The sequence below is a fragment of the Leptinotarsa decemlineata genome, unplaced genomic scaffold, assembly GCF_025532065.1.
Source record: "Leptinotarsa decemlineata unplaced genomic scaffold, Ldec_3_MD MMD2_tig00000882_RagTag_RagTag, whole genome shotgun sequence".
Classification (NCBI taxonomy): domain Eukaryota; kingdom Metazoa; phylum Arthropoda; class Insecta; order Coleoptera; family Chrysomelidae; genus Leptinotarsa; species Leptinotarsa decemlineata.
In genome coordinates, this window is record NW_027412556.1 from 2,797,777 (window position 1) to 2,821,968 (window position 24,192).

Here is a 24,192-nt window from a genome sequence, read left to right on the forward strand (position 1 = left end):
TTGAAATAACGTATTATTTCGTACAAATTTCAATATAAAATTCAAGATTTACATCACTACCGTGCAGCCATGGTCCTTTTGAATAGGAGAAGTTTAGTTGAATAGTTCTGCTATCTGTGGCCAAGAGAAAAGAAAAATGCGAAGAAAGTTTCAAAACAATGGGAAGAAGAAATTAACCTTCAATAGCAGTTGTCAATGATTATGAGTTGGGCATGTGAGTTTTGAATTATAGAAAGGTTTTGGTACTTGAACTATAATATAGAATAGTAACTAGATTTGGGTGACAAAATGAAGTTTCAGTATAAGGTAATTGAACTGATAATGTTATGTTTTTGTTAAAACTAACAACTTTTTCGATTTCAGTTTCAAAATATTCTAGGAACAGTTTATAAAAAAGGAAATTTACTGTTTTCCTCTGATGGCAACTCCGTTATAAGTCCTGTAGGCAACAGAATAACTATATACGACCTGAAAAAGTGAGTTTAATATTAAAAATCATGTTCAATACATAGATTTTTCATACTTTTCTTTGTTACAGTAACAAATCAACCACTTTACCTATTGAAAGTAGATACAACTATGTGGCCTTAGATTTGAGCCCTAATGGATGTACACTCGTGGCAATAAATGAGGAAGGTGAAGCTCATATGATAAGTCTAATTTCCCAAACTATCATCCATAAGTACCGATTCAAGGGAAAGGTGAGAGCTGTTAAATTCAGTCCTGATGGAAAACATTTTGCTGTATGCAAAGACAAAAATGGTATGATAATGTAATTAATTACTATGAAATAAGTCTAGCAAAGTCTTGTCAACTTTGTAAATTCACTTTGGAGTAATCTTTTTCAGCTGATGATTATCTCTATATTGTGTATATTTTTAGCATTTGTATTCAAAGCTCCAGGTCCATTTACTGGTGAATATAATGGTTTCATTATGGAAAGAGTATTTCATGGGGCATACGATGATACCACTTTCCTTGATTGGTCATTTGATTCCAGAATTTTGGCTGTTGGGTCTAAAGACATGTCTGCAAAACTGTATCCTCTAGACAAGTAAGTTCTTCAAAATTTGAAAGTGCAAAATTTTTCCATATTTGCAATTGTTCTTTCACATTTTTTATTTGATTTTTTCAGATGGGCCAACTTTAGAATATATTCATTAGGTAATCACACAGATGGAATAGTGGGTTGTTTTTTTCGAAAAAGATAGCTATGACATTACCACAATCAGTAGAAACGGTCAAACTTGTATTTGGGAATGTACTGTTGATCCTCAGGATATGATTCCTCATGACCTGGCTCCTCCTAAAAAAAAGAAGGTAAGTAATATGTCTGAAAAATTACAAAATTCATTCCAAAGGAAATTCTGAAGATGTTCGCAGTTTTTTTCTTCGCTGGTTCGCTTTATTTCTGAAAGTCCTCGACAGATGTCAAAAGAGTTTTGCAATGTGAAATATGTTGACGTTGTTGATTGACTTCTGAAACATTCAATATAGAACTACGGTGGAAGGTGAAAATACCCAAAGAAGGTTGATAATTCAGATATTCGCAAAATTTCACAGAAATGAAAAAGACAACTCTTCATAATTGTTAATAAATTCAAATAGTATTGTTTATACCACTGGGATAATTATATATCAGAAAATGTGCACTGCTTTTTCTAATATTCAAAACTGACAACAAAATGAAAAATGTGGAAATCTTTCAAGGAAAAGAAGGAAGGAATTAATTTCAAAATATACTCTGCAAAGAAGTAACTTTTTCGAATGTTCATTAACAGTGGCAAATGTTTCACAGAAATTATCTGATGAATTAGATGAAGATGATGTTGATACTTCTAAATCTCTGGAACGAACGGAAGAAGAGATTACCAAAGCCTTAGGAGAAGTTGCCGTTAATGATGAGGAATCTAAAGAAGAAGGGGCGAAGAAGCTCTTTTATAAGAGAATTGCTAAACATTATTTGGCGGACGAAGTTAGGAAGAGCAACAGAGAAGCAGTTTTAACTTCTGCTGCCTATCACAAAAATACTCGAATTCTAGTCACAGGTAATTTTATAAATCCAAGAGTGATATCTGTAATGAATATGTATGTCCTTTTCAGGTTATTCTACAGGGATTTTTTCATACATGAGTTACCGGACATGAACGCCATACATTCCCTCAGTATTTCTGAGCAGAAGATCTCTTCGATAGCTTTGAACCAAACTGGAGATTGGATAGCTATAGGTTGTAGTGGAATAGGACAGCTTCTTGTTTGGGAATATCAAAGTGAGTACAAGTCTTTTCTCCATTGTCAGTTTATCAGTCAATTGGCGAGTCTAACCTGAAGTTCTCTACAGGTGAAACATACGTAATGAAACAACAAGGGCATGCCAACAACATGTCCTGTGTGTCTTATTCGAAGGATGGACAGCTGATTGCCACAGGTGGTGAGGATGGGAAAGTTAAGTTATGGAACTTGAGTTCTGGATTCTGTTTCGTAACATTCACAGAACACAGCAATGCTATCACTTCTATAGCGTTTAGTGGAAATAAGAAGTTTGTTGTGTCGTCTTCTCTGGACAGCACTGTTAGAGCTTATGATATTTTAAGGTGAGTTATTGTTCAATTTATAGAAGATAGAGTGTTGCATTTTTTCTTATGATCCTCACAAATGTACCACAAACTAGAGAGTCTAACCTAGGAGTACCCCAAGGCTCAATATTGAGACCCTTGTTCTTTACAATATTCACATCAGACATAAAAAAAAATACTGCAATTATCCTGAACAAATTTTACTGTATGATACACATATTCTGATGCCAAACACCGACATTGAACAATTAATTGTGACAAAAACATGTTTTATGTGGTTTTTACCAAGGAATATTACACCTGACCAAAATATTTACCTACATATTAATGGAAAATCAATTGAAGCTATAAAAACAATGAATTTTCTGGGTGTTACACTAGATCAAAAATCAACATGGGAGGCCCATACAAAGATTGTATGCTCCAGACTAAGCACATGCTGATAAGGTATTTAGAGCACAGAAAAAATATTATGAGCTATGTTCAATGTCGAAATGTAAAGACCTTTTTAAAAGATCGCAAATAAAAACTTTGCCCAGCTTATACATATTTCAAATTATTACATATATTGAAGAAAATGAAAACAAGATCAGGAAAAATGAGGACTTGCACTCGCATGACACACGAATGAAATGAAGTCTGTGAGCTTAAATGAGATACCTGTAATATGTCGTAACATATGTCATTTAGCACTAAACCCAAACGTTTTCTGACAATAAATATTTTATAGTATAGAAGAGTTTCTCAACTTTTAAAAATGTATTTTTGTTTCTCAACTTTCAAAATGTGTTTCATTCTATTTTTAAAATCTTGACTTACCGATATTAATTCTTAAAAATTTTGACTTACTAATTTTAAATATAACTTTGATTTCACTTGTATTTTAACTGTATGTTTATTATTTAAAATGCACATTTACTTCCCATTTTTCTGACTAGTCCAATAAAGATGCATCTGCCTTTGATCTTTGTTGATTGAATATTTATGTATTTTTTGTGATGAATAAATTGATTTGATTTGGGTAATGATGAAGTTAAATGACCCCAATTGAATCGAAGCTTTGGATAAGGGGCCTGACTGACAAATGAAAAACGTAGTGTATAATAAACAGTTCATATTCATATCTTGTCGATTTTTGTCATTCATTGTACGACCTGTTCCTCACTCAAAAGTAGATTTTTGATGATTTTACTGAATCTGTAGAATAAGTTGGCAATTTAGCTTTGATAAGTTCAATAAGGCTTGCTTTTTTATTCTTTTCTTTCGTTTGTTGACAATTATTCTTTTCTGTGTTTGTCAGCGCTTTGATGTCGCAACTGGTTGGTATTATCCGCTATGAGATAAGGGATAATCATCTGAGGCTCATGTCATGGGTTTAATAGAGTTTTTCTATGTCAAAAAAAATCGGAATAATCTTCAATATGAATACAAGAGATTCCCGCAGAGGAGCCTTCAGGATCAACAAACTACTTACTGTTTCAGCAATCTATATCTATGAATCAATAAAATTTATCAATCATCCATATTTATGAGATAAGATGAAAAAAAGACTTCCCATATCCCATCCATGTAAACTCTCTATATGAACATAGCACTATCTATAGTGGAATGAAATTTTATAATAATCTTCTGAAAAAAATTAAAGTTATTGTCGAACCTATATCGAAGATCCTTCAGTTATAATAAATATAGTTTGTATAATAATATTTCACAAAAATATAAAGTTAGTAAAGTTTCCTTATTTAAGTGCTGTTACAAAAAATATATCATCGCTGCTCAATCAGAAAGTCATTGATTTCATACTTCTGAAAAATGTTCAGTAATAACATTTAACATGTTTTCTCTCCCTTTTCCCTCTCTCTCCGTCCCCCTTTTTTTCTCTTCTTTTTTCTATAGTTTAGTTTTCTTTTCTTCAAGGCTAGAACTAAGATCAACAGTACCATTCCATTACATGTTGTTTCTAGCCTCACTTGTAGTTTTTTTATTATTATTTTCATAGATTGAATAATTGTATTTATATGTAATGTGGAACTACAAATAAATATTATTATTATTATTATTTCTGAAATCTGTAAGAAAATTCTTGTGTAATCTAGAGCCCTACAATACCGATGGATATTTTCTTGCCTGTAGAAATTTATGAACCAAATTTTATTCAATTTGCGCTCTGTATTTATAGAAATTATCTCTACTTTCAGTAATCGCCCGCAATATGTTGCACATTTTAAATGTTTGTAATTGTGTTTGAAACTTGAAGCTATTCATTTTGAATGTTTCATTTTTAGATTCATATTTACACATATTTGATATTTTTACAATTTTCTTTTTGACGTATTTCTCAGACAAAAATATTCTGCCACTCCTGTGAATGATTATAGAATACTGTGTTGAAATAAATGTATCTATCTAATACAAACATTATTTTTGTAAAAAATGATTAAAATGGAAAACGCCCTGTAGTTTTAATAATAATAATAATAATAAATCGGCTTCATTGATGATACAAAAAACAATACAAAGATATATTTGAAAATGAAAATAGTATCTGTTGTCTAAAAAGCAAAAGTTGACATTACTGACTATCATAGATATAATTTTTATATTTGTATTTGAATTTCCTGATATTGAATCTCTTCAATTGCTAGGGCAATTAATTATAGAGTTTTACAGCACCAAAAAGAAGTGATCTCTGAAACTGTGCAGTGCGATGTTGTGGCATAGTTGATTTGTTTTTATGTCTAATGTTTCTTGAGTGAATATTTTCACGCAGAATTAGTTTTTGTATTAAAAGAGGAGAATGGGGAAGGGTGATCAATTTATGAACAAAACAACCCAAATGATGAATCATACGGTTTTTCATATTGAGCCGGCGGGAGTTTTTAAAGGCTTCAGAAATTGAATCATACTTACGAAGTCCATAAATTAGGCGGCAACAAGAATTTTGCACTTTTTGTATTCTTTTTTATCTGAATCATATAAGTATGGCCCATATATGAAGTCACAGTAGTTGAAATGGCTTAGCACCAAACTATCACAGAGCATTCTTTTCAGAGGTTGGCTCAAAATAAAACGATTACAGTATAACATATAAGCTTTTTTCATTAAATTTTTAACATGACTAGTGAATCTAAGTTCAGTGTCAAGCATCACCCCTAAGTTTTTAGCTGTATTGACAGGAGTCAAGATAGTATGACCTAGTTCTAAACGGAAATTGTTTTCTGCAAATTTACGATTCTTCTGCGATCCAAAGTGCATCAACATGTTCACTTGCTAGCCCATTGGTCGACTCAAGATCAGTGTTGAAGAGCTTTTGTGCTTCAGCATACTCATCGATTTTAAAGTGCATGTATAATTGTATGTCATCAGAATACGCCTGTAATTTACATTCTTGATGGACGAGATAATGTCAGTAGTATAAATGATGAACAATAAAGGTCCCAAAATGGAACCCTGTGGTACTCCTGATAGAATATCAAGAGGTTGCTGTACTTTTGATAATACGTCTGATTGTATCAATGGACCACATGCTTAATCTGTCTAATAAATACACGATTTTACTGCTAGTCTTACAACTTTGAATTATTGTTGGATTGTTGAAATAATTTGAAACAGATATAATTCAAACAAAATTTTGCTCAAAATCGTATTGAAACTTATCAATTTGTTGATACAATGGTATTCATTACACAACACAACAAAAAAATATATTTTGAATGTTTCCTACACTAAATTAGTCAATTTCTACTAATTTTGGGGTGATAAAAACGAAAATAACAATGAAAAATTTTTATTAGCTCTGGTTTTTGAGATACACAGTACTTAATCTTAAAGAGTAGTTATACTATACGTGAAAAGTGAAAGTACATAAAACAATATTGTTATGTTTCTTTTAGAATATTTTAAGTACAAAATTAATAAAAAAAAACATTATTCTTAGTGTTTTGACAAATAAAAGAAGTTTGTACCACCAAATTTCAATTAAGTCCATCCGATTCATTGTAAGATCGCTGTCGTTTAGCTTGTCTTTTATAAAACACTTCTGGAGCATCCCTACACACAGACCAGCAGTAGTCTGCAAGCATTGCTTCATTCCAACGGCCCTGATATCTCTGTTCCATTAAGGCAATGTCTTGATAGAATCTTTCTCCATGTTCGTCACTCACAGCTCCACAGTTTTGTGGGAAGAAATTAAGATGAGAGTGAAGAAAATGAATTTTTAAGGACATGTTGCATCCAAGTTGGTGGTAAGCTTGAAGAAGCTCTTTAACCAATGCTGTGAAGTTATCATCTCTTTTGTTACCTAAAAATCCATGTACAACCCCCTTAAAGGCTTAGAAGATTCCACTGTTGTAGTCTTGACCCTAACAGCTCAGCCTTTTCCTTAGACAAGCGAAGATCTCTTATAAGGTCACTCAACTCTGCTTGACTAATTCTGTGCAGATCACTAGACCTATCGCTTACCTCAAAATAAGGGTCATAAGATGTAGAAGGATGGGTTGCTCCTTCTAAACAGTCTTCATCACCTTCCTCTAAAATTTCATAGTTTTGGGGTGGAGAAGGGACTGGCAAATTGTCTGAGTGTGGTTCAGGCCAAAGAGCAGATGGGAGATTAGGGTATTTAACCGTTCCTCTTTTCTTCATAGATAAACCTTGCTTAATGGGAGGAGTTAAGCAGAAATAACAGTCGTCTGTATGATTGGTAGGCTCACGCCAAACCATAGGTACTGCAAAAGCCATTGCCCGGTTTTTATTTTTCAGCCACTCTCGCAATATGACGGAACAAGAATTACAACATATATGAGGAGCCCATGATTTATCTTGGTCCCCAACTTTCACACCAAAATAATGTTCATAGGCTGTCTTAACGATAGGTGTCATTTTACGTTTCTGAGCCTTAAATGTTATTTCACCACATATATAGCAAAAGCTATCGACAGAATTCACACACTTTCGAGGCATTTCAGATCAGCACTTAAATTAATTTAAAAATCAACTTCACACGATAATTTCAATAGCAACCACGTGCGTACAATTGACAAACTCACATAGATGTTTACTACTTAAGAACAGCTGATGAGAGGGGTGTTATGTAAACAAACATGTGTACCAACTGTTGGTGATGAAATATTTCATTTGTTGAAAACTCAATATACATATATATAATATAATGATACTATATCTTGAAAACAAGAGCTAATATATAATTTTTATGGTCACTTTCGGTTTTAACACGTGGAAATACATTAAAATCATCTATACATTTCAACCCCGAAACAAAAACTTTGTTGTGTTGTGTTATCAGATTTGCACCACCTCAAAAAGTTACAAAAAAATATCTATTACGCAATTTCTGTATTCAGACATTAGTTTGCGAAAGTAGGCTAAATCAATTCAATACATTTCCAGGTATCGTAACTTCAGAGTATTCACTTCCACCAGACCAGTTCAGTTCTCTTGTGTCGCAGTCGATAGTAGTGGAGAATTTGTAGCTGCTGGTGGTCAGGATATTTTTGAAATATATTTGTGGTCAATGAAAACTGGAAGCTTCTTGAAATACTTGCTGGACATGAAGGACCAGTGGTAAGTTCTCATTTTGTTAGTTTCACTAAATAATATCTCCGCTAAATAATATCTTCCCTGAATAATAACTTTAACATCTGTCTGCTAACCAACAAATTTGTGTTAATTTATTTTAATGAGTATGTATTCATATTTTTTACTTCTCCATTTATGACCACCATTGATTGTGGAATCTTAAGATGTTTGTAAGCTGATTTCAATTGCGCCATTTGTTTTGACATGTCTATAAACCTTGGGTTTCTCAAGACGAATAAAGTTATTATTCGTCTTCAGAAACACAAGAGAACAGAAAAAAAATCCAAAGAGATATTACTCTCAACTATAATAATAAAGTAATCACAGACAGAGATCATGTTGCGAACATATTTGGGGGCTATTTCTCTTCAGTAGTAGAAAATAGCTTAGCAGACCATTTTGGCGACAATAGATCATCCGTATGCACGGTTTCTGGAATTGAATCGAATACTTTTTTCTTTATGCCCGTTAACGAATGTGAAATTGACGCAGTAATTAACAATCTAAAAATGAAAAAAGTACAGGAATTGATAATATATCAGTGAGAATTTTAAAAGAAATTAAGTTACACATTTCAAAACATTTAGCTTATTTGTTGAATCTATCAGTCACAAGTGGCAAATTCCCTTCAATTCTAAAAACAGCCATGATCATACCAGTTCATAAGAAGAACGATACATCGGATATTACAAACTATCGCCCCGTGGCCCTGCTAAGCATTTTCTCAAAAATTTTTGAAAAAGCTGTGAATGAGAGAATATTGACATTTTTATCAAGGTTTAAGATCCTGTTCGATTCTCAACATGGTTTTTGCAAAGGCAAGTCCACTCAATCAGCTACTTGGAGATTCTTAGAAATCATATACGCTATATTTTATAAATCTGATAAGTGGGAGAATCTGAAACTTGAAACTGAACACGATTTCGAAATTATAAAAAAATGGTTCGAGCACAAACTACTTACAATCAACACAGACAAGACTCATTACTTACCGTTTAGCTGCATCTCACCTAGACTTCCCGATTTCCAAGAATTGAAAATAGAAAGCACCACTGAAAAATTTGTCATACTACCTGTAAAAAAAATTAAATACTTGGGAATCGTCATTGACTATCGCTTAAAATGGGATCTTCACATAGCATACGAATTAAAGAAACTAAGAACCATTCTATTCAAATTCAGAAAACTCAAAGAAAACATACCTGTGGGCCTGATGAGAATGTTATACCATGCATTAGTAGAAAACCATCTACGCTACGGGATTCTAGCATGGGGTGGAGCTTTGAGGACGCACATAAACCAATTAGAAGTGATACAGAGGAGATTCATAAGGCTGATATACTCTAAAAACCTCAGATATCCTTCTGACAAACTTTATTCTGAATCACAGATCTTAGACCTGAGGCAGTTATACTTCTTCATCACAAGTATCAAATATCATACTTCAAAACACTCCAACCAACTCCCTGTTCATAACTATAACTCACGAATTAAAAACTATTACAAACTTCCTTCTATGACTAAAACAACAACACAAAGATCGTTTTCTTACCTTGCACCAAAATGCTATAATCACATTCTGGAAGAGATTAAATCTCTGAAGAGCACTAATATGTTCAAAAAACGACTGAAATGCTTCATAAATAGCAACCCGAGAAATGTGATAAGCGATTTGTTAGATAAATAATGCTCACAGTCGGTCTGAGTTTACCTAAATCATGCCTCCTACTTTTTGTATCAAAATCATCATAATCGACTCCCGGTTAATTATATATTATATTGTTCATTGTCATATGTGTGTGTATATATGTGTATGTGGATGTATGTATATGGGTATATATGTATATGCGTATATATGTATATGCGTATATATGTATATGCGTATATATGTATATGCGTATATATGTATATATATAATATATATATATAATATATATATATATAATATATATATATATATATATATATATATATATTATGTGTGTGTGTGTGTGTGTGTGTATATGTATATATGTATATATGTGTGTGTATATATATATATATATATATATATATATATATATATATATATATATTGTGGATTTATTTATGTATTGTGTATTTATTTATGTATTGTGTATTTATTCATGTTTTTATGATACTCGTGTATTTATCTATGTATTGTATATTTATTCATTCATTTATTCATGTTATACTAGGCGATATCACGCACAAGAAATATTTTTTTCGAAAATGTTTCTTTTGTGATGCCTTTGTTTGTTCACCCCTATTTTATAATATTTTTGTTGTTATCATTATGGTGAATAAACTCATTATTATTATTATTATTCTTTAGATAGGGGTAAGCATGTTGCAGGAGTATTCTTCGATCTGTCACGTGCGTTCGATTGTTTAAATTTTAATTTCATCGAGAGCAAATTATATAATCTAGGATTTAGAGGGGTCTTCCTAGAATGGATCATTGCCTTTCTTACAGATCGTAGGATGTTCGTCAAGATTAAAGATACGAAATCAGACTATCACGATATACGTTCTGGAGTTCCTCAAGGCTCTGTGTTAGGTCCGCTGATCTTTCTATTGTTTGTAAATGATCTGCCTACTTATTTCACCAGTAATGAACATGCTCTCACTCTTTTCGCAGATGACACGTCTTTAGCTGTATCAGCAGAGAGTCAGGAGGAATTAAAATCAAAAACAGAGGAATTAATATCACTGTTCTTAAATTGGTGTGAAAGGAACAATCTGATTGTAAACTTGACCAAAACAAAATATATCTATTTAAATTTAAAAAAACGATCTGAAAAAGCAATCGCTTGCCTTACTAATCAATGGAATGACACTGGCAAGCACAAGTTGTACAAAATTCCTTGGCGTTCATGTAGACAACTGTTTGAAGTGGTCTGACCATATCACAGTTGTTTGTAAAAAAATCAATCAGGGGTATTATGCAATCTCAAGAATTAAGAATTGTATGCCTTTACGCGCCATTTTAGATGTATATTACAGTCTGGTCTATAGCCATCTAAGTTATAATGTGATCCTATGGGGAAACAGTGTTGACAAAGATAGGGGTTTCATTGCTCAAAAAAAGGTTGTTAGGAAATTACTAGGCATCCCTTGGAGGGAATCATGCAAGACATTTTTCATTAGTCATCAAATTTTAACCTTTCCCTGCATCTATATCTTTAAAATACTTTTATATGTTCGCGAATGTATAACAGACTGTACTAAGAACTCATTCTATCATAGCTACCCAACTCGATATGCAGAGGAGTTGAGCATTCCTAAACATATAACTATAAAATTCGAACATTCTCCCAATATATGGGAATAAAATTATTCAATCGGTTACCAGACCATTTCAAACAGATGAACACTGTAGCATTTAAAAAAGCAGTTAAAACATTGCTTCTTTCTAAGGCCTACTATAGTATTGGTGAATTTCTCTCGGACCATCTCGACTGAATGGGTTCATGTGGCTTTGGCATGACATATTCAATTTTTATAACTACAATTTTTTAATTTTTGTAATTCTGACTTTGTTGTATAAATTTTTATTGTATTATTTTTATCTACTGATCTACAATTTTATCGTTTGATGTGATTTTTATCTGCTTAATACTGACCTATCCTATACGTTTGTCGTTTGTCAACGTCTTTGAGGATGAATAAATATTATTATTATTATTATTATTAACTAAATGAATACTAACCAAGGTGAGTCAATGACTTTTACTTTTTATTTTCAGTCTGGTTTAGCTTTTTCTCCATCAGTGACTAGCACAACTATGGTGTCAGTCTCTTGGGATAAAACATTGAAAATTTGGGATGCTATCGAGAAGGGCTCTGCTCACGAAACGATTATACTTACCGCCGATGGTATCAACGTAACTTTCAAGCCAGATGGTCAAGAAATAGCAGTCGCAACCTTGGATGGTCAAATAACATGTTATGAAGTAAAAACTTCTCTTCAAACTTCATCGATCGAAGGGAGAAATGATTTGGGAAGTGGCAGATCAGACGCCGATTTAATAACTGCCAAGAAGTCTCTGCAAGCCAAGTAAGTTTTGGGTGTTTGCTTGAAGGTGGTTGACAATGTTTCGTGGAGTATTTCATCAGTTCGGACTTCCATTGTCTAATATAATATAAATTGATTTGAAATCCCTGAAAGAATCTGTAAAGAATTAAAAAAAGATTAACCGAAAAATAACAATTCTATTAACAAAAAACTGAAATTACAAAGAAATAACATACAAGCAACAACAACAAAAAAATAAAAAAAAACAATAAAAAATAATAAATAAATAAATAAACAATAATTAAAAAATAAACAAAAATAAAATAGAAATGAAAAATAAAGTAAAAAATAAAAATAAAATAAAAAATAAAATTCTAAAAAAAAAAAAATAACATAAAAAGATAAAAATTAAAAAATTAATAAAAACATTTTAAATGTTAGTACAAGCTGAAAATTAAAAATATTAACAAGAAATGAAAAATGAAAATTAAAAATTTAAAGATTCCAAACCAAGTTACGTCCCGACGTAACTTCAGTTCGGACTTCCATGGTCTATTATAATATAAATTGATTTGAAATCCCTAAAAGAATCTGTAAAAAATTAAAAAATGATTAACCGAAATAAAACAATTTTATTAACAAAAAACTGAAATTACAAAGAAACAACATACAACAACAACCAAATAATAAAAAAATTTAAATATTAATACAAGCTGAAAATTAAAAAAATATTAAATGCCATAAATAATATGAAGAGCAATAAAAGTAAGGATTTTTATGAACTAAATGTGAATCTCTTGAAATCAGTAAAAAATCAAATAACATCTCTTTTATGTAAATTGCTAAATAAAAGGATACAATTAGGTATTAATCCAAATTGCCTTAAAATTCCAAAAGTTGTGCCTGTGTTTAAAAAAGGCGATCCAAATGATATGGCCAATCACAGACCAATTTCATTACCCCCTATATTATAGAAAATTTATGAGAAAATACTGAAGTCAAAAATTAATAATCATCTTGAGCAAAAAAAATTTTTCACAAATTCCCAGTTTGGCTTACGAAATAATAAATCTACAACTCTCGCAATAAGTAAACTTGTGGATACTGTAAATTATGGTTTTGATAACAAGAAATTTGTTGGATGCCTGTTATGTGATCTGTCAAAGGCCTTTGATTGCGTCTCTCATGATATCCTCTTATCAAAGCTGAATCTATATGAAATTGATGATAAACTATTAGGGCTTATAACTTCCTGCCTATCTGACAGAAAACAAATTACATACTTCAATAGTGTTAGGAATCACACGTTAAAAGGTAAGACCTCGGTAATCCTTAGCTCGCACAAGTTTCGACTTCTGAGGGTTGTCGTTCGTAGAGGTGCGACAGCTGGTTGAAGGAAAAAACATATTTCAATAAACAGTGTTCCAATTTATCATCGGTAGAATATGGGGTTCCTCAGAGCTCGGTACTGGGCCCGCTACTGTTCTTGATTTACATCAATGACTTACCTGCGGTGGTGCCAGACACTGAGGTGATCCTCTTTGCTGATGATACAACATTGATTGAAACAAATCTCTCCATAACAAGTTTAAAGGAAAAAATCATAGAGGCACAGTTTAAGGTTGATGATTGGTTCAACTGTAACAGGCTTAAATGATTCAAAAACTGACTATAATGTTTTCTCTCTTAGAAATCATGACATGGAGTTGAAGTCAAATGTGAAATTTCTTGGAGTAATGCTTGACTCATCTTTAACAAAAAATCTCATGTTGATTATTTAGCGAAAAAACTATGCAGGGTAACTTATCTCCTAAAAAACTTGGCCAAAATTGTTAGCAATAAAGTACTATTAAAGGCTTACTATGCTTTATTTCAGTCACTAGTTCTGTATGCATTTCTCTGTTGGGGCCACTCGGCACATACTGAAAGGATTTTTGGCATCCAGAGACGAGCTATTCGATATATGCTCTCTCTTACTTATAGGGAGGATATTAGAGAAAAATTTATAAAATTTGGTATCTTAACTATACCGTCACTATACATTTATGAATGCATTAAGTTTATAAAAATCAATATAAAAACTTATGACTGTATCCACTAATCATTTACATAATACCCGACAAAAAAATAATTTAGTTCTACAGTATCATAGGTTGTCTAAAATCAGAAATTATAACAATTATTATGGTCCAATATTCTTCAATAAAATTCCTGAAGCTATACGCTGTACCACTACTAAAAGTTTCCTACAAATAATAAAAAAACTACTTATCAAAAAAGCGTATTATAGCATTGAAGAATTCCTGTCTGATGATGTGGTCTCTTCTTTGCCGATGTTGCAGTGACACACAGGTAGAGCATAAATATTTTATAACTATCTTTAAGTTTAAACCTTTTATATTATGTAGATGTAATTATAACCATGACTTACCTATTTTACTAGTATATTTCCCACCTGACTTGTGTAAACATGAAGAGTGTGAAGCATCAATAAAATTTCTTTCTTTTTTTCTTTTTTATAATGTATGTAATTTAATCTATAGTAACTGAATTTCTTAACAATATGTTACTGACTGTTCCTGAAAGTGAATGAAAGAACAAACTAATGAATGTTCTTATATATTTTATTTTCAAGTAATTATTCTATTTGGATTATTACATAATTGTATAACGTACTTTACATAACCAATAAGCAAGTTAATGGGTCAGTTTACAACTTTGAATTTATTTTTCAGATGTTTCACTAGCCTGTGCTACTCAGCTGACGGAGAGAGTTTGTTGGCGGGAGGTCAGTCGAAAAATGTCTGCATTTACAACGTTAAAGAATCGCTATTGGTGAAGAAATTCGAAATAACACAAAACAGGTCGTTCGATGCGGTCGATGTAAGGCGATAATAAAAATATTAAGTAATTGCTATTTACTATGAATTCTCCGTTTTAGGATTTCATAAACAGGAGGAAGCTCACCGAATTCGACAATATTGCCCTTGTAGAAGAGAGAGAGGAAAGAGAAGGGGGAAACGTAAGCATTAAGTTACCAGGTGTCAGGAAGGGGATATGACCGGTCGAACTCTCAATCCGGAGATAAGAGTATTCTCCCTGCAATTTTCTCCTACAGGAGAAAGTTGGGCAGCAGCCACAACGGAAGGTCTGTTGGTTTACTCGCTGCATCATTCTTATGTGTTCGATCCTTGGGATTTGCAGATTGGAGTTACGCCGGCTAGCATCAGGCAAGCTATCAAAGACGATGACCACTCAAACGGTAGGATAGGAAAAGTAAACTTGGACGATAAGATTATTTGAATTTTTTTCAGCTCTCATGATGGCCATGAACTTGAATGAGGCTAAGTTAATCCAGGAAGTAGTGGAAAGTACTCCAGTTAAAGATAGTAAGTGTGCATAATTTATTTTTCGAGTTGATCACCTAATATTGAAGAATGTTCAGAGTCAGAAATGCTTTATTGTCATAAAAGGTTAGGTTTTGTTGACAAAGCAGGTTTGAGAACTAAAACAATCTGAAACATTAAAATAAAGGTGAAGAATTAAAACAAGATATTAATATGGCTCAAGCACACTTCAAAAAATCTGTGGTAAAAAGTCTGATAAATTTTTTTATAAGTTGCCAAGTTATCCGAAAGAAATTCCTCAATGTCTGTTTTAAAAATCTGTTTTTCCGTTAATCAGCTGTCACCCCCATACGAACGACAAATCTCAGAAGTTGAAAAACTTGTGCGAGCTAAGAACTAACAAGGTCTCACATTTTAACGTGTGATTCCCATAATAAAGAGGCAGTAAACTGTTAAGATGTGATGAGTTAAAAAAAAGGGACTTACAGGAATCTTGAACTCTAGCTCTGGTAATGAATGTCACTGCTCTTTTTTGAAGTTTGAAGTAGCTTCAATATGCTAAGTGCTTACAGGATGGGTTCTGATCATGATTAGATTAGATTTATTTTACTTGACTAGAAACATATGAAAATGAATAAATGGTATATGTAATGTGAAACGAATGTAAACAATGTTACCTTACACGTTTCTTATCAATCAATCAATCAATCAATTTATTCATTGTAAATGAAACATTACAACGTCGTTATTTCCTTAATATTAAAATTGAAATACATATACACAGAGATGCACAGATCAAAATAAAATAAATAAATATATACAAAATTATCATGCACATGTAAACCTACAAGAGATGTAGTACATGTATTATTCATTTATAAAATCTTCTATTGAATAGAAACATTTTTCTATTAGGACATTTTTCAGCCAGATGGATAATTCATTCGAGTGTTTCTTTTTTGCCAAGTCTGGAATTTTATTATATAATTTTGCGCCCCAATAATCGCATCCTTGCTGTGTTTTCTTCAATCGATGAAGAGGAACTTGCAGTAAATCTTTATTTCTGGTATCATAGGAATGATTGAGTACATTTTTTGAGAACATTTCTGGATTTGCGTGAACATATTTTAGACAACTATATATATATGCACTGGGAATGGTGAGGATTCTTTGTTGACGAAAAGCCTCTTTGCAGCTATCTCTATATGCAAGTCCGCATAGAATTCTGATGGCTTTTTTTTGCTGAACAAATATTTTGTTTTGAATCAGAACTTGTGCCCCACAAAAGGATTCCATAAGTTGCTATGCTGTGAAAGTTTGAAAAACAGGTTATTTTAGCCACTTGATGTGTTGAAATTGTTTTCATTCTCCTTATACAATATATTGCTGAATTAAGCTTCTTACTCATTTTGCTTATTTGTACCTTCCAATTTAGTTTTGAGTCCAGATGTATTCCAAGGAATTTTAGTGATTTTTCCTCTGTATTGTTTTTGCTTGAAATCATTAGCCTTTGAGTTTTTTCTTTGTTTAGCAGGAGTATATTTGCCGTAAACCAAATATCTGCTTCGGCTAGAACTTGCTCTGTCTGTTGTCTTATGTCACCTTCATCTTTGCCTTTAACTAGAAAAGTTGTATCATCTGCATATGCACTTGATGCATAAACCTTGATATTTTCGAGAAGATCGTTTGTGTAGAGCAAGAATGCGATGCGTGGCCCAGTTGGAATGACCAGCTCTTGATTTGTGGCGGCAAGGCTCAAGTCGGTTCTTGAATTTTTATAGAAATTCAATTATGAGTGTTGAAAAGGGTTACCAAATTGAAAGCTCTTATTCGGACGCCATCTATTAGAAATTTCCAGAACTATTGTACCCCCTTTCAACACTTGTCAGTGTAGATCAACTCAGTTACACTGCGATAGGAGACACCTCAAGCATACCAATGAGACAAGAAATACGCTTTCCTTGAGAGTTTTAATAAGGTTTTGCATCCCAAACTTTGAAATGATGGAATTAACAAAAATACTAAATCGATATTGAATAAAAATGGTCACTGTATAATGAAATCAGAGTGTCAATGTTCTGAAATGTTTTATTCTTTCCAATGATGGCCTATAAAGGGATAATAACTAAGTACAGTGTCTTATCCTAGGGTTTAGTGCACTAAAACCTTACAACTTCTGATCGAAAAACTATTTCCGGAAACCATCGAAGAAACTCAAAGCTGTTTTACACTTCTCCAAACTCCAAATAGACTCCTCTGATTCTTGAGATCCGGACTCCGGCAGTCTCCAGTAGTAGTCACCTCAGAGCTATTTTTTGCAGTGCAGCCAGACACGTCCATGACGATCTTCTCCTTGTATCCAATTTATTCAATTTATTTGTTTTAATGCCACTAGTAGCTTCTATTCTTTTATTGCTTCTTATGATTTTGCAATTCTTCCATTCTACAATGGAAAGATGGAATTTATTCTCACGGATGATTTTCAAAGCTTTTACTGGAATCACCATTAGCTGTTCTCTATATAAAGCCAGGCACAGGAAAAACCTTTTCAAAATTTCATCCCTCACACATAGAATCGGATATCGGTTCAAAGTTCAGACAATTCTACCACCTGTTACATTATACCCTTCAGACATATACATATCTAGCATGGTCTTGGTGCTGGATGAACAAAAAACATCTGCGAGACTAACCTCTGTGGGGTATCTTGCATAAATGACTTGTCGGATACAATTGCGTGGTATTAGCCGGGGAAGTAGTTGTTTTCCGGCAGGTATTCACCAGAATCTTGCATGAATGTCTGTCAGATATAATTCAATATCCAGCGTTGCATTAGCCGGGGAAGTAGTAGTTTTCCGGCAGGCTACAACTGGCTAGTATTGTAATTAAAGATGGTCTTCTGTAATTTGATTTTTCTCATCTGATATGTTTTCTTCATTTGATCTGTTTGACCTCCTTCATCTTTCACATGAATCAATATATTTGATTTATCAATAAATTGTTTATTTCAGTTGAATTGATAGTTTCCACTTTGGAATATAAATATATCCAAAGGTTATTAATGACGATAGCAACATTTTTGGAAAGTTCCCGACATTTGGAATTTTACCTGTGCTGGACACAACATATTCTGACTCTGCACGGACCGAAAATCCAAGCCCAAAACACATGCCGACTTTGTTAGCCCTAGAAAAGAGTCTGGTGAGGAAATACGAACAACTGTCAAAACTGTAAGAATTTTGAAATTTTTCAATGAATATCCGACACTTGATATATTTTTTTTGCAGCTGCAATTATAATACATATACAATGAATTATGTAATTGGATTAGGAGAGGTAGCAATTAAGAAGGAACTGAAAATGGAAGAGGACATTGAGGAAGAAGACAAGGAGGAAGAGGTAGAAGAACTTCAAATGGATTTTGCAAGTGATGTTGATGAATATGAATGAGTCTATTGAACGCAGAGGTATTATTTTCATGTATTCATTTATTAAATTCCTGAAAGTGTATATTTTATTATCAATAATTATTTCGGTAGGGATTTTCTCTCTAGTCGATTTATTTTCATTCAATATTTTTCATAGAATGTGGCATCTATAAATATACAAGGTCTGTTCAAAAACGTGAATTTCCATTTTTCTCAAAATATTCTTTTATTCACCAATTTCTATGTTGTTCCCTCCAAAGTAGTCCGCCTCAGATAAAAGTCATTTGTGCAGTTCTGATATGCACTTTTTGGTATATCTTTAAGCTCCCTTAGCTATTCGGTTTTCATCTCCTCAATCGTCGCAAAAACGCGGTCTCTTCAATCTTGGAAACATGGAAAAGTCTCAGGGGGCTGAATCTAGTGAATACAGTGGTTGTGGGATGAAAAAATTACTTACAATGACAAATCAGCAGGTGCATTATCGTGACTCAAAATCCATGAATGGTTTTTCCACAATACTAGACGTTTTCTTCGTATTGCTTCTTGCAAGCGACATATAACTCAAGACAATACTACTTATTGACCGCACGACGATGAGGCAAGAACTCCTGATGCACTACGTCTTGGTAATTAAAGAAAACAGTGAGCTGGGCTTTTCCATTGGGACAATTGTTCGGGACGAGTTTACCAACAAAAAAACCCTATTCAAATGTATGTAGCCCCTGAAATTTGAACACTCGCCTAATTCTTTTAATAGACCACGTAGTTAATATATTACAACACACCAGTGATAAAAATAACCCTAAAATGTAGTGAGAAATAGCTGGGAATGTACTAACAACAATGAACAAACTTCAAGTTTTCAAAAAGTCGTAAATTCAGTGCCAATCCGATCTGACAGACCGTGCGCGCCTACTGAAAGGTTCAGAATAAAGATTGAAATGAAAATAAGGTGTGTCATAGTAGTTTTTATTGCTTAACTTTCTTACATTTTGTCAAATATATAAAAACACATGGACGGATCTTAATATTAAATTCACCTAAAAATTGTATCAGCAAAAAGAAATACTTCAACCAACTTAGCAGAAAATACACACTTTATATATAATATTTGGAACTAACTACGAAATTGAAATAATCGAGTTGTAATAAATGTTGATGAAATTGTTATCTATTTCATTCTGAAGGATGAACTAGAAATATAAAAATGGCAGTGAATTTGTGTTTCCTATCAATATAAACAAAAACTATACCACTGAAATAAATACATTAATGTTGATGCTATAAATATATAACCTTTGGTGCAAATTATACTTCAAGTGATTCGTAATTACGTAAAGGAAACTTTTTGACTGTCAACAAACCGGTACGTATATGTAGGTAACAAAGTAAAAATACCTTTCTTCTACGAGACTCTCTACTTTGGTTGTGGCGTCGTCGACCTCCTATACGAGGACGAAGGTAAAGCTAATGCTGGTGGCAAACTGGCAGTGTTGGATAAGGTGTTATCTAGTTTTCTTGCTTCGTGCTCTAAAAGTAGAGCGTCCAAAGAAGGGTCCTGAGATACTGTTCGCAACGAATCGCCCAGGGCTTGCCTCAGCTGCTGCATCTCCCTGCCGGCTTTGGTACTTCTCAGAACGTACTGTTGTCTCCGTTTGATTTCCTGGTTGAGTTGTTCTCGTAGTAGGGTTACCTAAGAAAAGTTATAATTGAAGTTCGCAAAAGAGTCTAGCGACATTACTTCACAAAAGTTCGAATATCTAGTTAAATGGCTAAATTGGTGTATATATTGAAGATATGTTCAAAAGTTGATTGCGTTTGTATACATTTTTAACTAGTACTTACTCTGTAATAAAGTTTATGCATACATCAAATACATTTTTATTTTAAAAGTTGATTGGGTTCATATACATTTCTAGTTAGTACTTTGTAATAAAGTTTATACATACACTTAGACAATGTTAAGGCATTCTCGATTTGTGTTTGAATATTGTTTGTTGTAAATCATGCCCGAAAGGAAATAACGCCGGCCGCCACTGGTAACCACAAACCAAACATGATGTAGCTATATAAGAGCGCGGCAATGCCCAATGTTCCCTGCCGCTCGAGAAGCAGCGAGAGTAATGCTACCGATACCGATGGAACTTCGGTGAAAATTCTACGATGTTCGATTACGATATTTAGGCGCTGGCGGCAGGCATATCGAGACAGCTGGGCCGTCTCCATGGAGGGGGGAGCCTCCCCTCCATGGAGTTTTTGAAAATTTCAAAAAAGTTTAAGACCAGTCCTGAACAGTTCACAAATTTTGAAGTGATAATTTTACAAAATTCCCAACTTTTCACTGTCTTTCGACTTGAAAAAGTTGGGAAATTTCGGGCCGTGAAGATAGAAAAAAATAATAGAAAACAATAAGCACAATATTATTCAAGTGCTGTTTCCTTTCATTTGTATTGAATATTCCTATACATGGTGGAAGACCAAGGACCTTGGTCCAAAGTAGAATAATTCCCATTATTATTTTTATGATTACCAAAATTTATTTTTGTTTGTGCATACCCTAACGGGCATAAGCATTCAGCCAATCTTTGGATAGCTAAGTAAGGAAATTAATATATTTTAGTAGTAACTTATCCCTCGGCTTTCACTTTTTCGAAAGTTGGAAATTTTGTTGGGGGTTGGTAAAATTTGGATTCCCTCCTCCCCCTGGTATTTCATTTCGCTACGGCCCTGCGAGACAGTCAAGTATATAGTCAAGTGGACGTTACAGTGCGGTACGCAAAGTGGTCTAGTCGACATAAAACTCTTAACTACTTTTAAACAGATTGTGTTTTGTTCTTGATATGTTAGTAGCTTATTAAAAAACAGTTAAAGGAACAGGTTTGAAATATGTTTTTTCCGCTAACCAGCGATCGCACCCCTACGAGCGACAACCCTCAGAAGTCGAAACTTGTGCGAGCTAAGGACTAACGAGGTCTTACCTTTTAACGTGTGATTCCTAACATATTGTGGGATATCCTCAATTTTTTCAGGAACACAACTTTACAAAAAGATGTCACTTTTACATCAATCACTGATGATACTAAAATTCCAATCGTGAATGCCTATAGACTGATGTTCCTAAATATATACAGTGTGAACAGTCACGAAACAATATCACTCTGTAATAAATTTTCCTGACACCATGACACTGTTTCAGATTGAAATTTATGAAAGTGTAAACAAATTATGATTTGAAATGGTAAAAATAGTTTTTAATTTTTTTTAACTTTTTAGGTGAATGATTCCATCTATTAGAAGAAAAGACGTATGGCTGAAACAGGTTTCAGATTAGTATGTACCAAGAAAGTTCTTTGAATGCTGTTAAAAACAACACTTAATAGATGGAACTCCTGAATTTATCTTGTTCCTGTGAATGTACATATCTTGAATTTGTAAATAGTTTTTTATCTTATATATAATTTCATATTTTGATTTTGAAAATATAATTTAAAAGTAATTTGTTTTGATTTTTGTACTGATTTGGGCCAATTTTAGGTATTTTAAATATGTGTGGTGTGAGCGCGCGTGTGGTGTATGCGCGCGCGTTTGTGATGTATATTCGCGTGTATGCTGTGTGTGTGCGCGTAGTGCGTATGCGCACGCTTGTGGTGTATGTGTATGAGAGGTGTGGCGAGTGCATGCGTGCGCGTTTGCTGTGTGTGAGTGGTGAGACGCGCGCGCGTTTGATGTAGCGCATGTGTGGTGTGATGCGTGCGCGTTTGCTGTAGCGCGCGCGTGTGGTGTGGCATGTGTGAGAGGTGGCAGATGTGTGGCGCGCGTCTGTTTGTGGTGTGGCACGTGTGTGTGTGCGGGTGCACACGCGCAAATTTCTGAATCTGATAGTTCCCTCAAGAAGAACTATATTTGTTAGGCAATAAAGCACAGCTTTGATCGATCAATTGCTATACCCAATAATGACTATGTCATGTTGATTACACTCGATGCGATAGTTTGTCTTATTCAGTAATTAAGTAATTTCATCATTAATGTCATATAATGTTTTTCTTACTGCATGAAAATTTTTAACCAAAGGAGGTATAACCCATATTTACCCTAATTTATATATTAATAACCCTAACTCTAACCTAGTCTGAAATTATTATGCCCTAACAATTCAAATCACTCACATCCTGTAAGAAATATATCTGACTAGTCAAACGAATAAAATGAAGACAAAGACACATTGTCATAACACATCAAAGCGCACAATGTAATAAATATACAAACGAAAATATATTTAAAATTTAATACAGCAAAACATTCACCATAAAAATCAGATTTTAACTTTTTTTCATTATGGTTCATATCAACTGATATTTTTATTTCATTGAAACAGTTAATGCCAATACGATTTGGTTAGATTTTACTCATTAATGGTAATGTCACTGTTGCTGATGGATGTGAACCCGTTTTTTTCACTTACACTATCAGTTAAAATATGAAAACACACAGGAGTTTTCAAAACTTGAAGCTGGTGAAATGGGGTTTTCACATATCAAAAGGGTGAGCTTTGAAAATTGGGCTGCACTTTAGTATTTGGGATAACGCCCACCAGGGGGAGTGGCATATCAATCGAAAGGGGACGATGAGAAGAACACAATGGTATGGGTTTTATCGCGAGGAAATAAGAGGAAAAAATTTTGAAAAATGTCAAAATTTTCTGACATGAACTAACCTAACCTAACCTAACCCAACCTGTGTCTGAATCACAGAATAAACCAAAGCGCATCAGCCGAGACATTCTTCGAGCACTTGTCGATGCCTATCGAAAAGGCCGTGACATTGATATACTGCTTCGCCAATGAAATGGATTACGAGAAAGCCATCAAGGAGAGTAATATCCGTGACTACGAGACATCGAGTGCCACTGTAGCTGATTAGTACAGCTATTGTCGAGAAGTCTGTATGGTGGCCTTGAACGAGGTCTACAAAGAAGGCCAGATCGGAGGTGTCGGTCATATAGTAGAGATCGATGAAACCAAAGTTGGAAAAAGAAAGTACAACCGAGGTCGTAAAAGAGAAGGCCATTGGATACTCGAAATGATCGATAGAGAGGGTGGCTATAGATTAGAGATCTGCCCTGAAAACAAAAGGACCGCTGATGTTCTGATACCTCTGATCAAGAAGCACGTGACTCCGGGCAATGAAATTCACACCGACGGGTGGAAATTACCTATCCCTCTCCAATG

General features: G+C 33.5%; 2 protein-coding genes across 2 annotated transcripts in view; one reads left to right on the top strand and one right to left on the bottom strand.

The window, feature by feature from the left end:
- The first annotated feature begins 153 nt into the window (after nucleotides 1–153).
- On the top strand, nucleotides 154–22,460 carry LOC111504228 (periodic tryptophan protein 2 homolog). The gene is given in 21 exon segments (XM_074174795.1): nucleotides 154–306; nucleotides 364–476; nucleotides 539–762; nucleotides 883–1,054; nucleotides 1,136–1,193; nucleotides 1,195–1,320; nucleotides 1,799–2,048; nucleotides 2,104–2,115; nucleotides 2,118–2,270; nucleotides 2,342–2,594; nucleotides 7,983–8,116; nucleotides 8,119–8,156; nucleotides 11,921–12,231; nucleotides 14,925–15,072; nucleotides 15,131–15,230; nucleotides 15,233–15,451; nucleotides 15,504–15,578; nucleotides 18,548–18,697; nucleotides 18,700–18,766; nucleotides 18,824–19,003; nucleotides 22,238–22,460. Coding segments are annotated over 20 exon segments (2,784 nt in total). The 5' UTR covers nucleotides 154–288; the 3' UTR covers nucleotides 18,987–19,003; nucleotides 22,238–22,460.
- Nucleotides 19,920–24,192, bottom strand: part of Root (ciliary rootlet coiled-coil, rootletin) — an 84,525-nt gene continuing 80,252 nt past the window's right edge. The window contains 1 exon segment of the mRNA XM_074174804.1: nucleotides 19,920–20,657. Within this exon segment, the coding sequence (XP_074030905.1) occupies nucleotides 20,382–20,657 (276 nt within the window). The 3' untranslated portion in view covers nucleotides 19,920–20,381.